We start from the raw sequence: 18,646 nt of genomic DNA, 5'->3' as shown, positions 1-18,646 counted from the left end.
TGCAATCATACTAGTTTCGACCACATAGACTTCAGACTGAAGAAACAGAAGAAACAGAAACCCTTCAAAACAGTAACTATGAGGCAAGTATCACCCTTATACCAAAAGCAGACAGAGAGAGCACAAAAATAGTTACAGGCAGATATACCTGATGAACACAAATGCAAATATTCTCAACAAAATACTAGCAAATAGAATTTGACGACTCATCAAAAAGATCATATACCATGACCAACTAGGATTCTTCTAGGGAATAGATTTATATTTGCAAGTCAATCAACATAGTGCACTAAACCAATAAAATAAAAAATAAAAACCAAATGATCATATCAATCGATGCAGAGAAAACCATTTGACAAGATCCAGAACCCATTAATGATAAGAACTCTCAACAAAATGGGAGCTGAAGGGACTTGCATTAGTACACTCAAAGCTATCAACCACAAGCCGACAGCAAGCATTATTGTCAATGGGAAAACACTAAAAAGCATTCCTTCTAAGATCAGACACAAGACAAGGTTTCCCACTCATGCCACTTCTATTCAATATAGTACTGGAAGTACTTGCCATAGCAATTAGGCAAGAAAAGGTTTTAAGGACATACAGGTAGGAAAGGAAGAAGTCAAGCTTTCACTATTTGCAGATAATATGATAGTATACTTAGAAAATCCTAAAGATGCTACAAAAAAGCTCCTAGAAAGAAGAGGTTTGTATAGTAAAGTGGCAGGTTACAAAATCTATACCCAAACGTCCAATATACAAATAATGAAAGAGAATAAATAGATATTTTTTAAAAATCCCATTCACAATTGTGCACCAGAAAATCAAGTACCTCAGAATCAGCTTACTAAAGATGTGAAGGACATGTACAAGGAAAACTTCAAAACACTACTTCAAAAAATAAAAGAGGACATGAGGAAAAGGATACATCCTCCCCTGCTTATAGATTGGAAGAATTAACACCGTTAAAATGGCAATACTGCCCAAAGCATTGTACAGATTGACTGAGTCCCTATAATGAGATCCCTATAAGGATATCCAGGATGTTTTTCAAAGAAATAGACAAAATACTCCTGAAATTCATATGGAGCAACAACAACAAAAAAACATGAATAGCTAAAGCAAACCTTGAGAGAAAGATGGGAGAAGCATCATCTTCCCCAACTTCAAAATGTACCACAAGCAGTCATAATAAAAACATCATGGAATTGGAATACATACTCACACACCAATAGAATATAATTGAATATACTGACACAGACCCTTAAATATATGATTACTTAATCTTTGACAAAGAAGTAGGAAATGTGAAGAGAGCAAGGAAAGCCTCTTCAACAAGTGGTGCTGGGAAAACTGGACAGCTACATGCAAAAGAATGAACTCAGACCTTTATCCATTGCCCAGCACAAAAGTCAGATCAAAATGGATTCAACACCTCAATATCAGATGCGAATCCATAAGATACATGGAGAAAAATGTATACAGAACCCTCTATGACATTGAAGATAAAGGCATCTTTAAAGATGTAACATCAATGACCAAGTAAATGGAAGCGAAGATAAACAAATGGATCTATATTATCTAAGAAGCTCTGCACCTCAGAAGAAATGGTGACCATAACAGAGACAGCTCACAGAACGGAAAAAATTATTTATCCTATACCCATCAGATAAAGGGTTAATATCCAGGATATACAAAACACTGGTAGAACTTTACAAGAAAAAACCTCCAGCCCCATCAAAAAATGGGGAGAAGAAGTGAACAGAAACTTCCTGAAAAAAGAAATACAAATGGTCAAAAGGTACATGATCTAAGGCGATAATCATCAGGGAGATGCAAATCAAGGTGATAATCATCAGGGAGATGCAAATCAAAACAACAATGAGGTATCATCTTACACCACAAAATTTGTCACACATCAATAAGAATTAATAACAACCAGTGCTGGTGTGCATGAGGGGAGAAAGGGACTCTCATTCATTGTTGGTGGGAATGTTGACTGGTCCAGCCTTTTTGGAAAACAATATAGGCTTTCCTCAAATAATTAGAAATTGAGCTTCCACATAACCCAGCAATACCATTTCTGGGAAAATACCCCTGAGATGCAAAAACACACAGCAGAAATGACATCTGCATTTGTATGTTCATTGCAGCACTGGTCACAACAGCCAGAATCTGGAAACAACCCAAGTGCCCTAAAAAGATGACTGGATATATACATTCTTGCTCTCAGGAAAATTTACTGTATATAAGCTAAGTTACAAAAGTAACCTGTTTTGATGCCTGGACGGGTAGGTTTATCCTAAATATGAAGCATGCACAAGAGGCAGTTCCTGGTAAGCAGTCTGCTGCATGGGTTGAATGGAGTATATAAACTTGGATTATATAAACTAGCTGGTTTGGAAAATATTACAAAACCAGAGTTTGCAAAATATTAACAGGCAGGCTATCTGTGGCTCAGATGAATAAAAGATCTGAACTACAGAGGGTAAAGGATAAGGAGGTTTACATAAATTAGACTGGCTGTAACCCCAGTGATTGTACAATGTGAAGTGGATTATTTGTTGTTCCCAAAAGACAGTAAATACACAGGGTATTGTTGAGGCTTGAATTTGGTAAATTGGTTGTGATGGGTAAGAAGCTTGCTTATGGAGATGTGTCACAAAGAGAAGTTTCTAAGGAGACTTTAATGGAAAGCAATGCAATCTGCACGTTATCCTGGGTTGAGTATACTAAACAGAGTAAGATAGGAGCCAAACCATACTTTTAAAACCACCCTTCTGCTGTTTTTAACTTGCAAGATTAAACCTTGCTGAATATTGTTCAGAGGTGACTTTATAATATTAGAATATAAAATTAATTGCTGTTGCTAGGATGGGCTTCTTCAAGTCTACCATTTGGCTTGTGGCGTCTGGAGTTACAGCTTGCTTATGTACAACTGAGTATGGCTATGATGCTGACTGTATTTTTTGTGATGACTAATGGACCCTTGATTGCCCCCAATGGAATTAGAAGAGAATTAAATTATACCAGCGGCTCAAGCATTTGAAAAAATTCTGAGGGTTATTAATCAGTATAAAAAACAGAGCCTGGCAAGCTATCCGTGATCTATGCCAAATAGACCAAATTGATATGCCAAATCCAGTAATAAATGGATCTCATTTCCCTAACCCTGATTATGCAGAGTTGAGAAGGATATGGAAGGAGAAGCTGATAAAATATCAAGGCAGACATGGGCTGCCAAAACGCAGAAAAACAAAAATGATTGTCTGTACTTTTAATGCTCGTACGCTGGCATCTGCTGCATCCATTGAAGACCTTATGGTACAAGCACGAAAGATCAAGTACGACATCATTGGTCTGACCGAAACGAGAAGACATCAATCCCATCATGCTGTTTTCGACACTGGAGAAGAACTGTTCCTTGGAACATGTGATAAAAGAGGCGTCGGTGGTGTCGGTATCCTTGTCAACACAAACTTAGTCACAAGCATTGATTCATTTGAATGCCTAACAACCCGAATCGGACGATTACACTTGAATAAATGTGGCTCACTACCGGCAGTTTCTATCTTTGTTGTCTACGCACCAACATCCAGTTATGGTGAAAAAGAAACTGAGAAATTCTACATGGAGCTGGAGAAATTCTATAAAGAAGATCACACCTTCTACAAGATCATTGTCGGTGATTTTAATGCCAAGATAGGACCAAGAAGATCAGTCGATGAACTCCACATCGGAACCCATGGCCTGGAATGGAACGAACAAGGTGACAGACTGTCTGAGTTCATCATGTCAACCAAAACCTTCCATGGTAACTCACAATTCCAAAAGGCTGAATCTAAACGTTGGACATGGGAGTCTCCCGATGGACGGTTCCACAATGAAATAGACCACATCATATTCAATCGGCGGTTTTGCCTAACCGATGTTGCTGTTGTCCCAAAATTCCAAACGGGATCAGACCACCGTCTTCTTCGTGCAAAATTCTACCTCACAGAATGAGGAGAAAAGAATGCAAGGTTTAAGAAGAAGACTCCCAGAACAACCACCAACTGGGAACTCTTTGGCTCTGTTGCAGCAACATGGGAAGATGCCGTCATTGACAACATTGATGAGGAATACGATCGAATGATTCAGCACCTCCATGATTGTGCAAGGAATGCAAAGAGAGAGATAACCACAAAAAACCGTCTTTCTTCGAACACTCTTGAACTTATTCGCCAACGTGGCGTGGCACGTGCCTCAGGCAACCACAAGCAAACGTCCGAACTGGCAAAACAGTGCAGAAAAGCCATCAAGGATGACCTCAAAAACAGGAGAGCAGCAGTACTGGTAGATGCAGCAGAAGCTGGGAAAAACATTCGTAATGCCCGCCTGTCCTTCACCAACTACAAAACCAAGATGACTGCCTTCCGACATCATGATGGATCTATCACATCTTCCAGAAGGGCAATGGAGAAGATTATTCATGACTTCTACTCAGATCTCTTTAATAGCCACATCCACTTGCCCACATACCACATACCACATGATGGATATGTCGTTCCCAATGTTCTCCCTTCCGAAATCCAACATGTCATCTCGTCGGTAAAGAAACAAAAAGCACCTGGCCCAGACAAGATCAGACCTGAACACCTGAAGAACTTACCATCAGTACTCATCAATACATTAGCTCGACTCTTCACACGCTACCTGTCTGAATGCAAAGTTCCATCCCAATGGAAAACCAGCAAGACTGTACTACTATACAAGAAAGGAGACATCCACGACATTGGCAACTATCGCCCAATCTGCCTATTGTCTGTCATCTACAAACTATTCACTCGAGTCATCCTGAATAGGATTAGCAGAACACTAGATGAAGGACAACCATGTGAACAAGCTGGATTCCGAAAAGGATTCAGTACCATTGACCATATCCACACAATAACCAAGCTCATTGAGGTATCTCGGGAGTTCAAGATGCCGCTCTGTCTAACGTTCATTGATTTAAAGAAGGCCTTTGATTCTGTTGAGACGGAAGCGGTCATGGAAGCCCTAGCCAATCAGGGCGTACAAACTCAATACATCAGGATCCTTCGTGAGCTCTATTGCGGATTCACTACGAAGATCTCACCATTCTACAAAGAAGTAATCATCCATATCAAGAGAGGGGTTCGGCAGGGTGATACCATTTCACCAAAACTCTTCAGTGCCACCCTCGAGAACATCATGCGACGACTGGAATGGGAAAACATGGGAGTGAAGATAGATGGTCGGCAACTACACCACCTCTGCTTTGCTGATGACATCGTTCTAATAACACCAAACATCAGCCAAGCGGCACAAATGCTTGCGGACTTTGACCGTGAGTGTGGAAAGGTCGGACTACAGCTGAATCTTACGAAGACAATGTTTATGAGAAACAGCCTTGTTCCTGACGCTCCATTCGCTCTCAACGGAACCACCATCTCCGAATGCAACAGTTATATATACTTAGGTCGAGAAATCAACATGATGAATGACCTGGCACCTGAGTTACGCAGGAGGAAGAGAGCGGCTTGGAATGCCTTCAAGAGCATTGAAGAAATAACTAAAAGGACAAAGAACCTCCAACTACGAGCACATCTCTTTGATTCCACTATTCTTCCTGCATTAACATATGCCTCAGAGACCTGGACCCTATGAAAACAGGATGAGAACACTATTCGGGTCTCTCAAAGAGGAATCGAAAGAACTATGCTTGGAATATCACGATTCACTCAAATGAGAGATAGAATCCGGAGTTCTGATCTTCGTCAACGCTCAAGAATCAGAGACGCTGTCTCATTTGCCAAGACATCAAAAATCAGATGGGCTGGACATGTAATGAGGTTTACAGACAACCGTTGGACTAGAGCCATTACTGATTGGATTCCATGAGACATCAAAAGATCACGTGGACGCCCACCTATAAGATGGTCAGACTTCTTCGTCAAGACCCTAAATGATCGGTTTGAGGCTCTACATGTTCCTAAAACGAACAGATACCATTGGGCTACGCTAGCACGCAACCGGGATGAATGGAGACGTTACTGGCACCCGCTCGAATAAATCGATGAATAACGGGGATTAAGTGATTAAGTGATTAAGTGATAAAAAACAGAAGTTTGATTGATATCCTGTGATTTGGTTAATACCTGATTCCCATGATTCCCATTTCTAAGGCCAGGTTTGAGTTGAAGACCAATTGTTAGATTCTGGAAAGTTATCTATGAAGTAGATAATATCTGAGAAGAAAGTACAAAGAAGACTGGAGGTGAAACTCCAGTAATTGATCAGTCTGAAGTCATAACTTGTGAATTCCAAAACTCAGCTACAGTTATTTGTGCTAGGATAACTCAAATTATGTGAGGAAGCAGACACTACCTCGACTACCCAGCCGTCGCCACACTCCAGGACTCTTTACGGACCCGCGCCCGCTTTGCGGGTCATCATAAGACACTGAATACCCATCTTCCGGAATTGTCGTACCATATTTGATAGGGCTCAAATATGGTAACACCTACAAGGGTGATTAGAGGTCGCCGCAAAAGCCTCTATCCCTCTCGGAAAGACTGGCAAGCTACCGAGAGTATTCCGCCCGCACGGAAGAGCCTGGCAAGCTATCCGTTGTGTATTTGATATGCCAAAACCAGTAACTACAACCTGTCTCATTCACCTGACCCTGAAGGCTTTACTGACATGGCAGCACTGAGAAGAATGAGAAAGGAGAGGCCGACAAAATCTCAAGGCCGACCTAGGCTGCCACAACGAAGGAAGACAAAAATGATCGTCTGTACTTTCAATGCACGTACGCTAGCATCAGATACATCCATCGAGGACCTGATGGTACAAGCGCGAATGATCAAGTATGACATCATTGGTCTGACCGAGACAAGAAGGCACGAATCTCACCATGCCGTTTTCGACACTGGAGAAGAACTGTTCCTCGGAACATGTGATAAAAGAAGTGTCGGAGGCGTCGGTGTCCTTGTCAACACAAACTTAGCCAAGAGCATCGATTCATTCGAATGCCTAACAACCCGAATCAGACGTTTACATTTGAATAGATGTGGCTCACTGCCTGCAGTTTCTATCTTCGTTGTCTATGCACCAACATCTCATTATGATGAAAGAGAAATCGAGGAGTTCTACATGGAGCTGGAGAAGTTCTATAAAGAAGACCACACCTTCTACAAGATCATCGTGGGTGATTTTAATGCCAAGATAGGACCGAGAAGATCAGCTGAAGAACTTCACATCGGGACCCATGGCCTAGAATGGAACAAACAGGGTGAGAAACTGTCTGAGTTCATCATGTCGACCAAGACCATCCATGGTAACTCACAGTTCCAGAAGGCAGAATCTAAACGTTGGACATGGGAGTCTCCTGGTGGACGATTCCACAATGAAATAGACCACATCATATTCACTCGAAGGTTTTGCCTGACCGATGTCGCTGTTGTCCCAAAATTTCGAACGGGATCGGACCACCGTCTCCTTCGTGCAAAATTCTACTTCACAGAACAGGGAGAAAGGGCTGCAAAGTTCAAAAAGAGAACTCCCAGAATGACCACCAACTGGGAACTCTTTGGCACAATTGCGGCAACATAGGAAGATGCCTTTGTTGACAACATTGATGAGGAATACGATCGACTGGTTCAGCACTTCCATGAATGTGCGAGGAACGTCAAGAGAGAGATAGCCACAAGAAATGCCTGTCTTCGAAATCTCTTGAGCTTATTCACCAGCGTGGTTTGGCACATGCCTCAGGCAACTGCAAGCTAACGTCCGAGCTCATAAAGCAGTGCAGAGATGCGATCAAGGAAGACCTCAAAGAGAGAAGAGCAGAAGTACTGGTAGATGCAGCAGAAGCTGGGAAAAGTATTCGTTATGCCCATCTGTCCTTCGCCAACTACAAGACCAAGATGACTGCCCTCCGACGTCCTGATGGATCCATCACATCCTCCAGAACAGCAATGGAGAAGATTATCCATGACTTCTACTCAAATCTCTTCGATAGCCATGTCCACTTGCCGACATACCAAATTCCACAGGATGGATATGTCGTTCCCAACGTTCTTCATTCCGAAATCCAACACGCCATTTCATCGGTAAAGAAACAAACAGCACCCGGCCCAGACAAGGTCAGACCTGAACACCTGAAGAACCTGCCATCAGTACTCATCAATACACTGGCTCGGCTCTTCACTCGCTACCTGTCTGAATGCAAGGTTCCATCCCAATGGAAAACCAGCAGGACCGTACTACTGTTCAAGAAGGTAGACATCCATGACATTGGCAACTATCGCCCTATCTGCCTATTGTCTGTCATCTACAAGTTGTTCACTCGAGTCATCCTAAATAGGATTGGCAGAACACTAGATGAAGGACAACCATGCGAGCAAGCCGGGTTCTGCAAAGGATTCAGCACCATTGACCATATCCACACAATAACCAAACTCATTGAGGTTTCTCGGGAGTTCAAGATGCCACTCTGTTTAACGTTCATTGATTTAAAGAAGGCCTTTGATTCTGTTGAGACAGAAGCGGTCATTGAAGCCCTAGTCAATCAGGGCATTCAAGCCCAACACATCAAGATCCTCCGTGAGCTGTATTGCGGATTCACTACCAGGATCTCACCATTCTACAAAGAAGTGATCGTTGATGTCAAGAGAGGGGTTCGGCAGGGTGATACCATTTCACTGAAACTCTTCAGTGCCACCCTCGAGAACATCATGTGACGACTGGAATGGGAAGGAATGGGAGTGAAGATAGATGGTCGGCAATTACACCACCTCCGCTTTGCTGATGATATTATTTTAATAACACCAAACATCAGCCAAAAATGTCAAAAATCAGATGGGCTGGTCACGTAATGAGATTTAAAGATGACCGTTGGACTAGAGCTGTTACTGACTGGATTCCACGGGATGTCAAAAGACCGCGTGGCCGCCCACCTACCAGATGGTCAGACTTCTTCGTGAAGATCATGAACGATCGGTTTGAGGCTCTTCATGTTCCCAGAGCGAACAGATGCCATTGGGCTACACTAGCACGTGACAGGGACAAATAGAGACTTTACTGGCGCCCGCTCAAGCAAATCGACGACTAACGGGAAGTTAAGTGATTAACTCAAATTATAAATGCATAAACCATGCCCATTTTAATGGATCTGTCCAAGACAATATGATAGATAAAATAACAATATGCTTAAAATTTTCAGCAAATTCTCAAAAAGCTACTAAGTGTAGCCACTAGCTGTACCAAAATCCTAATATCACAACTGTAAAATCTTATCACGCCGAAGGTTGTGTGTTCACGGGCTCACTGGATGAGACTGTCTCACCTCCTGCCTTCGGTACTCTTTAGCCGCTGTGTGTGGCCTGGATTGGAAGGGCTTTTGGCCAAGGGCAGACAGAAGAAGAAACGAGGGCCAGGCCAGTCTATATCAATAGTAGTTTATTCCAATCCTCTTCACTCCGGTCTTTCTCTGCCTCCTTCTCTCCTGGGCCCCAATCTTGGAACCTCTCTTCTTCTGGCTCTGACTCTGGATCTCTGGAGCCCAAGCTCTCTCGCTTCTGACTTTCTTCCGAGCTTACCTCTTAGTTTAAATAGCAGTCACATAAGGCGGTGACATAAAGGTGGGTTGAATATTGACGAATCAACAAAGAGAGGTAAGACCACTCCTCCAGGAGATTAACTCAAGGATAAAATCTCATCTACAGAGATTACTTCAGATTACTAGGAGATCCTCCCAAGGGTGGGATCCCAACAAGGGTGTGTTCTTCCTTCAGTTAGTAATCTACTTAAATAGTTATAATAAATCTACTTCTAATATTTCTAGCAATGTCATTCTGTATGAACACGGTAAGAGATATAAATTTAGTTTGGTTCTTCCTGGAGAACATCTCACTATACATTTCGCAGTCCTCAGGCCAGGTTAATCTTCCTAGCTCCAGCAGGGTCCTAGTCTCGTCATTACTTACTTTTGGATCATGACAGCATTTGTCCATGATCATGCCCTCAACTTATAGTTGAGTATCGTGGCTCTTTGGCCTGGCCCATTTCGATGCCAGGGTAGCTCACTGCTTGCCCTGGGTCCATTCAATCCCTCGTCGGGACCCTGCTTTTGGGGTGCTAGGAACTAAGGGCAACTGAGTCAAGAAATCAGATGCCCAGGAGTAAATATTATTCGGAGTCAATCAACTCCCAAGTTACAAAGCATAATATTAACTGTCTTCCTGTGTCCACACAGAAAGGACATTGCTTACAATACAAGTTCAGTGTCCTTAGATGGGTGTGAGCTGACAAACCTAAGCTACCTGAGGAAGGACAAAAGAGTGTTATCCTACACACAACCAAATGTTAAAAGTAGCTAAGGTGCTGAGGCCAGTTCCAGAAACATAGTGCTCACAGCTTCTGATTTATCACACTTAGCTATGTAACTCATTAAAACCCCTTACAGAGACTCAGAGGATAGAACTAGTTGAAAGAAATATAGGATATCTGCAATAATTCCAGTTGTTTGATCACCCACCACACTAAAAAACAGGAACCGATGTTTAGAGCTCCAGCTCACATTGCTTCTATGTATTTAGTTGGAAAGGAGGAAGAGTACAAAATAGTATGTATATGACATATATATGTATCTAAAAATAAAATTACATGTGTATATAAAGCAAAAAAGGAGAAATCTAGAAGCTATATGCCCAAATTTAAAGAATAAGCTGTCTCTGGAGGGAAAACCAATTATTTCATTGTCTTCTTTATAACTTTACAGTTTTAACTTTTATTGGATAAGTAGCATATTATCAAACTTTCTACTTTGAAAGCACACTTTAAAATTCACATATCAAAATATTTATGTGGTTTAATCTAATTTAATTTAAACATCCATTCAACACATTTTGCATTGTAGTCTTAGAAAAAGACAACCACAATGCAAACTTAATTGTGGATATATGCCCTATCATCTATGAACACAAGACAAACGTCAGGTATGGTGAATTATATTCAATTAAATCTACCTCACAGATAATTTATTTATCTGGAGTGTGGGATATATGTACTTTTCCCTACAGTCACGGTCACGGTCCTCCCATTGTTCATCAATTTGCTCGAGCGGGCCCAGTAACATCTCCATTGTGAGACTTGTTGTTAACTGTGTTTGGCATTTTGAATATGTCACGGGTAGCCTGCCAGGCTTTGCCCTGCGGGTGAGATACTCTCGGTAGCTTGCAGGGCTCTCCGAAAGGGGAGAAGGAATCGAACTCGAGTAGGCCATGATGGCTGCGTGCAAGGCAAACACCCTACCCAATGTGCTATCACTTCAGCCCAGACTATGAATTTCTTGAAGGCAAGAATAATATTTTATTTTTATATCTCCACAGATAGCAGTGATTAGAAGTTTTCTGTTTTACTACGTCTGTCAATCTTAAAAGAAACAGATCTTAAAAGAAACAGATACACCAGGTGCTAACTAAAACATGCACAAAAAATGCCTAGGAGCTAAGAGTAGTTGTAGCCACTATTTCTCAAAAAAGGAAACATGCAAGAAATAGTGTGATGGGGAAAAGAAAACAATATAATTGCATAGGAAAGTCAAATCAAGAGTCCATATCCTAGGGAGCCAGGATTTAGTCTTGACATATAAACTCACACAAAGACTATTTATATATACTTATCCTGAGAGTTTAAAAGACAAAAACAGGAGCAGAGTTAGTGACCTTGCATGCAGCTGACCTGGGTTTAATCCCCAGCACTCCATAAAGGTCTTCCAAGCCTGCCAGGAGTGACACCTGAGTGCAGAGTTAGGAGTAAGCCCTGAGCATAGCTCATGTGGGCCCCCCAAACCAAAAAATATATGAATAAAATACAAAACCATTTTGTATTTCTCTTACAGAAATAACATGAATCAGAAAAAGTCAAGAATTTTTAAATGGAAACACTAAATTTTAAGAGTCAGATTCATAAACTAAAAAGTTGTATTCTCAGGTTTTTTCAAATTTTAATAGGCAATGCTTTCGAGGTTCCAGTTACACAATGTTAGGCACATCCTCGAGAGAAAAGCATTATCTGAACAAAAGCATAAACAACTTTGAGTTTTAGTGACTTATATAAACTATTATTGACTTATGAAAGAGAGCCTTGCCTGTCAGAAAATCTAGGCAGGGACAGAAGAGATAGTACAGTGCTTGTCTATCCAGGTTCAACTCCAGCACCACACATGGTCCCTGAACACCACTGGGAGTGATCCCTAATAAAAGATCCAGGAACAAACCCTGAGCACTGCTGAATGTTGCACAAAAATTTAATAAGAAAAAATAAAGAAAAGAAAGAAAATCTTGGCAATATTAAATATATTTAACCAAACACAGAACCTCTGAAAGAAATCTTACCTGTATTTGTGAGCCCTTCTGAAGAGTTGGGGAAACCTCAGGTTGTGAAACAAATGGAAATCCAAGGGGATGTACGGGTAAAACAGTGGACTGACCTTGAACCAAAGGCAAAGTATGGGGCTGACCCAACTTTGGCTGCTTCTGCAACTGTTAAGAAAAATATTAAAGACAAACTTTTCCACTTATAGTAAACTGCTACTTATATATTTTAAAATGTAGTATTTAACCTTACCCTTAAAATTTGCTGGTAATGTTGTAGCTGCTGGGATGAATAAATTTGCCCTGGAGCATTTATTTCAGCCTGTGGTATGTTAGAAACCATCTGAGACCCCATTGCCTGGTCTGAAGAATAGGGAATACTGGGCTGATTTGAAGCATCTGGGTGTACAGCAGATCCAGCTCCTGCCTCGGACAAAGTGTCACCTGTGACAAAGAAAATAAGCAATAGATAGAAGGGAAAACTCAAAGTACTAGGTCTAAATGGCATAAGAAATTGTAAGTATTGCTTTGATTTTCACTCTGCCAACATGGAATAACTTAAATAAAGTACACTGCAAAATTATTTTTAAAGCCATGATAAAAAATCAATATTGACATTGTGATGACATAACTAAAATTATCACAATAAAACAAAACTGACAAATCAATTCTAATTTATTGGCCCCTATATTCATGATATGCCCTATATTTCCAATTAGCCTTGGTCATAAGAAAGGATGAAGTCATGCAATTGCTGCTACATGGGTGGATGTGGAGAGTATCATGTTCAGTGAAGTCAGAGGGAGAGGAACATGACCTCTCATATGTGGAATAGATAACTTCCTAGGGGAATATCAAATACCCAAAGGAAATAGAAACAAAGATCAGGAGAACTGATCTTCTTACTTTGTACTGGTGGGAGTACAGGAAGATAAGATAGGGAAGCAATTACTAGGACAATGGAAAAGGAGAAAAGTACCTGCCACAGAGGCACACTAAGGGGGAAGGAAGGAAACGGTAGACTTTGGTGGAGGGCAGTGGACACTGTTGAAAGGACTGGTGTACTGGAACACTGTTCACCTGAAACTCAATCAGAAGTATCTTTGTAATTTATTTCATGGTGATGCAGTAAATATTAAAATAAATAAAAATATATTTGCCTTTAGGATTTCGGTAAGATCATATTACTGAAAACTATCATCTTATCAACTTTCATTCTATTAGAACATACTAGAAAATAAGACTGTATTTATAGAAAAATTAGTTATTATTATTAAAATACTATCTCCTTCTGGAGAAGTATTACAGCAGAAAATAGAGGAATTATGTCAATTTTATATTTGAAGTCAAAAAAATGTAAAACTCTTAAAAGTCTATACATTTCCTTATTGAATAGACTGCACCTTTGGTTTCAATACTCTTTATTAGAAAATTTACTTGACCTCTAAAATACTCTTCAAAATCACTAAATAACACTCAATAGTGGAATACAATCTTTTAATGAGTATCATAAACAAAGTCATTTAATATGGTAGTTTCTTAATTTTAAAATAAAACCTAGCTGGCTTGTTAATTTCAGGGGCTTTCAAAAAGGTTTAATGAAACAGTGCTTCACTCGTATGTTTATTGCAACACTGTTTACAATAGCCAGAATCTGGAAAAAAAAAAACCCTGAGTGCCCAAGAACAGATGACTGGTTGAAGAAACTATGGTACATCTACACAATAGAATACTATGGAGCTGTTAGAAGAGACGAAACCATTAAATTCACATATAAGTGGATGGATATGGAGAGCATGATGCTAAGTGAAATTAATCAGAAAGAGAAGGACAGACATAGAATGACTGCACTCATTTGTGGAATATAAAGTAGCATAATAAGAGACTAACACCTAAGGAGAGTAGAGATAAGGGCCAGGAGAATCACACCATGGCTTAGAAGCCAGTCCCACATGCTGGGGGGAAAGGTAGTTGGGACTGAGAGGGGACCACTAAGTAAATGGTGATTGGAGGGATCGCCCAGGTTGGGGGATGTGTGCTGAAAGTAGACCAAGGACCAAACACGATGACCTCTTAGTATCTATATCACAAATCACAATGCCCAATATTAGAGAGTAAGAATGACTGTACCTGCCAGAGGTAGGGAGTGGGGTAGGGTGGGGGTCGCGGGTGGGATACTGGGAACAATGGTGATGGAAAATGTGCACTGGTGGAGGGATGAGTGCTCGAGCATTGCTCAAATAAAACGCAATCATACAAATTTGTAACTGTATCTCACAGTGATCTAATAAAACTTGTTTAATAAAAAAGAAACAAACAGTGCTTCAAAAATCCCAAATGTGCTGGAGCGATAGCACAGCGGGTAGGGCGTTTGCCTTGCACACAGCCAACATGGCCAACCCGAGTTCGATTCCTCCGCCCCTCTCGGAGAGCCCGGCAAACTACCAAGAGTATTCGATATGCCAGACACAGTAACAACAAAGTCTCCAATGGAGACGTTACTGGGCCCGCTCGAGCAAATTTAAAGATAAAGGAATATAATTACATATTTATTTCCTTTATAAATTATAAGTGTTTATTACCCATTACAGAGGAGCAGTGCTGCTGTGCTTTTCTTTGTACAAGCTGTTGTCTAACATACTGGTCAACTTCAGTTTCTTCACATTCAGCCCCAGTCGGCTGAAGAGGAGCAAGGGGAATAATTGTATTCTGCTGTGGAGGGAGTACATTCCTCATAGATTTGCACTGGGAATCTCTGCGTTCTTTCAAACAGCCAACTGGCTTCTTCTCCCTTGCTTTCTTTATCAGGGTGACACGATCTCTAATGGATTTAGCAACAACTTTTGAATCACTTTCATGAAAGAATCCAGATTTGACCTAAAAATAAAACACACATGGACTACATCTTTTTTTTTATTCAGGTAACATTCGTTTACAAGTACACAAATTTACCTGTGTTTTAGAGCTACAATGTCATTATACCATTGTACCACCACAGTGTCAATATTCATTCACCACAGTCCACTGGACACTATCAACCCACACCTTAAATCACCTTAAATCAAATCTTAAATCTGATATCAAGTTTAAGATTCTTAATCAAGATTCTTGATCAAATTCTTAATCAAGATTCTTAATCTAAAACCTTAAATCAAGTTAAAGATTTAAGATTAATGGTTGAAATCTTAAACTTGATTTTATTTGATCAAGTTTAATATTTCAACCATTTTCAGTAGTAGTTATTTTGTGTCCCCAACTTCCAAGTGCTATTGACTAACATTTAATTTTCTCTATAATATTTCCTCAACCAGAAATACAGGCCTTTAATCAGCTTAAGAAAAAAAAATAGAAAAAAAATATTACTAAGGATTTTTTAAAAATAATTCTGGCTTTAAATCACAACTAAATACTTCTGTATGTATAGTTTTATTGCAGGTTATTACTTTATGAGCCATTAGGTTTTATGAAAAAGTAAAAGCTTTTCCCACTCAAAAATAGTATGCACCATGATGTGTACAACACTAGGCTCCAAAGACAAACACAATCAACTTAAAATGAGGTAGAAATTCCCCAAGACAAAAGCCCTATAGAAGAAGCATATGTCTCTCTAGAGAAAGTAAAGAAAATGTCACATGTGAAGGTTAACTTCAATCTGGATAAAAGCAAATAGGGGGGCCTGGAGTGATAGCATAGCAGGTAGGGCATTTGCCTTGCACGTGGCTGACCCGGGTTTGATTCCCAGCATCCCATATGGTCCCCTGAGCACCACAAGGAAGTAATTCCTGAGTGAAGAACGAGGAGTAACTCCTGAGAATCACCAGGTATTACCCAAAAAGGCAAAAAACGCTATCACTGTCCTATCCTTTTTAACTTGAGGACAGAATGTCCTGTTGGGCCTAGCTTAGAGTATCTGTACTTGGCTACTTTTGAACATGTGCTGCTAAAGCTCATGCACATATCCAAGGCCTGCAGCAACCTAGATTAGTTGTAGACATCGCTTCTACCTCATAGAAGTTATTTTCTATTGTTTACTCTTGTAGAGTTGTCATGGGGAGATTAGTAGCAGAGAAGTCACAGGTTCCCACTCTCCATCAAATATTATGTACCACATAAATAATTTCTGGTCCACACAACATTCCTGGCAGTAACCTGAGTGTATGATGAACCATGTTTTTATTTCACTGGACTCACACATGATCTTTCATTAAATTCCCCAGCAGCAACTCCTGTTGAGCTCTAGAAAAGCTAAAGTCAGAATATGACCAAGAAATTCTGTTCAGTTTATCCTCTCCCAGGAATATTTACCTAACAGTTACATCAATTACCACCTAGCTGTGTGGTTATCACTCAGGTTTTCAAAACAGAACAATATACTGTGTAGGCAAACTATAATAAAAAGCAAAAGAATAAGAAATACAAAATTCATGGTAGATGTTATCTTATAGTGATGAGGGAAGGAAATGTACCTGGAAGGGTCACACAAAAGTGGCTTCCGATATACAAATAGTGTTATGTTTATTAACAATGGTGGTATTTAATTAACATTTATACTCATGAAAATAATACACTTTACTGTAAATATACATTTCACAATAAAATAACAATTTACATAAAGAAAAGGAGAAAACAAGAAGATAAAAACACTAAGGAGAAAGAAATATAAGGCAAGGGGGATACTGGTAAGATTTACTTACCATTTCATATGCTACTTCCTCAGGTGTATCTGTTTCTAAATTAAAGCTGAATTCAATGGCTTCATTGTCTTTGTGTTTGCCTTTCAATTTTTTTGGATCTTCAACCCAGAGTCTCAAAGCCAGGGATAAATTTGAATCATCACCTTCCTCTGCTAACTCCACCCTCAGTCCTGTATCCTCAGCAAAAAATGCGTGGCTTAGTAGGTCCCTGATAGACAACCTAATAAATAAAATATATGTCTTGTTATCAATTCCTCCAATTATAAAAAAGATACAGAAGCCTAAATCATAATAAAAGTATCAAAGTAATAATCTTATTTTAAATTCTCTATTAAGACAATAATATGCCTTGTTAAAAAAAACCAATCTTATCTCCAACACATTATAATCAAGTATGAAAAAAATCCCAAGTAACATGTGCATGTAATGATCATAACTAAGAATTATTATCAGTAACATATAAATATACTTAAGTTTAATATAGCTAAAAGTATTCCTAGAGAGAACTGGAAAAGTTATATATAGATATATTAAAGATTCAATTTACCGAGTAGCTTTCCTAGTCCAATAGCTTAATGAACTAAGGCTCAAACACATAGATTCTGGAAAAAGGAAACTAAAAACACATTGAGATAGACGTAAATTAGAAAATCAATTTTTTTCATCTATTTTTTAATATTTTTGTTAGTGAAAGACCATGAGGTACAGTTGTAGACTTACAAATTTTCATGTTTGGGTTTCAGATACAAAATTATCAAGTACCTATCCCTCCACCAGTGCCCATTCTCTACCAACAATGAACCCAGTAGCCATCCCACCCCCCCTTCCCCCCACCCCACCCCACCTTTATGGCAGGGCATTCCCTTTTGCTTTCTCTTTAGGGTGTTGTGGTTTGTAATAGAGGTATTGAGTGGCCATCTTGTTTGGTCTATAGTCTACTTTCAGCATAAATCTTGCATCCTGAGCGAGTCCTCCAAACAACCTTTACTAGGTATTCCCTCCTCTATCTGAGCTGTCTTTTCCCCCAGAATGTGCTCCCGGCTTCCAAGCCATGTTGCTGACCTCCTGGTACTTATCTCAACTATTCTTGGATGTTCATCTCCCATTCTGTTACTTTATATTCCACAGATGAGTGCAGTCCTTCTATGTCTGTCCCTCTCTTTCCGGCACATTTCACTTAACATGATACTTTCCATGTAGAACCATGTTTGCAAATTTCCTGACTTCATCCTTTTGAACTGCTGCATAGTATACCATTGTGTAGATATACCAAGTTTCTTTAACCAGTCATCTGTTATCAGGCACTCGAGCTTTTCCCAGATTTTGGCTATTGTGAAGAATGCAGCAGTGAACATGCAAGTGCAGATGTCATTTCGACTCTCCAGATGTCATTTTTGCCTCTCTGGGATATATTCCCAGGAGTGGTATTGCTGGGTCAAATGGGAGCTCAATTTCTAATTTCTTGAAAATTGTCCATACTGTTTTCCAAAAGGGCTGAACCTATCGGCATTCCACCAGCAGTGATGGAGAGTCCCTTTCTCGCCACACCCACACCGGTTGCTTTTATTC

The 18,646-nt window shown here is 40.0% G+C and overlaps 1 protein-coding gene across 1 annotated transcript in view; it reads right to left on the bottom strand.

The window, feature by feature from the left end:
- WNK3 (WNK lysine deficient protein kinase 3) overlaps positions 1-18,646 on the bottom strand; it is a 298,017-nt gene that overhangs the window by 143,742 nt on the left and 135,629 nt on the right. Inside the window, exons 7-10 of the mRNA XM_056129973.1 lie at positions 17,078-17,297; positions 14,966-15,260; positions 12,637-12,827; positions 12,405-12,551 (exon numbers count right to left, since the gene is read on the bottom strand). Of these exons, the coding sequence (XP_055985948.1) occupies positions 12,405-12,551; positions 12,637-12,827; positions 14,966-15,260; positions 17,078-17,297 (853 nt within the window). The remainder of the gene's footprint in view (positions 1-12,404; positions 12,552-12,636; positions 12,828-14,965; positions 15,261-17,077; positions 17,298-18,646) is intronic.

Source organism: Sorex fumeus, unplaced genomic scaffold, assembly GCF_029834395.1.
Source record: "Sorex fumeus unplaced genomic scaffold, SorFum_2.1 ptg000073l, whole genome shotgun sequence".
Taxonomy (NCBI): domain Eukaryota; kingdom Metazoa; phylum Chordata; class Mammalia; order Eulipotyphla; family Soricidae; genus Sorex; species Sorex fumeus.
This window is presented reverse-complemented; position numbering and strand designations above follow the sequence as displayed.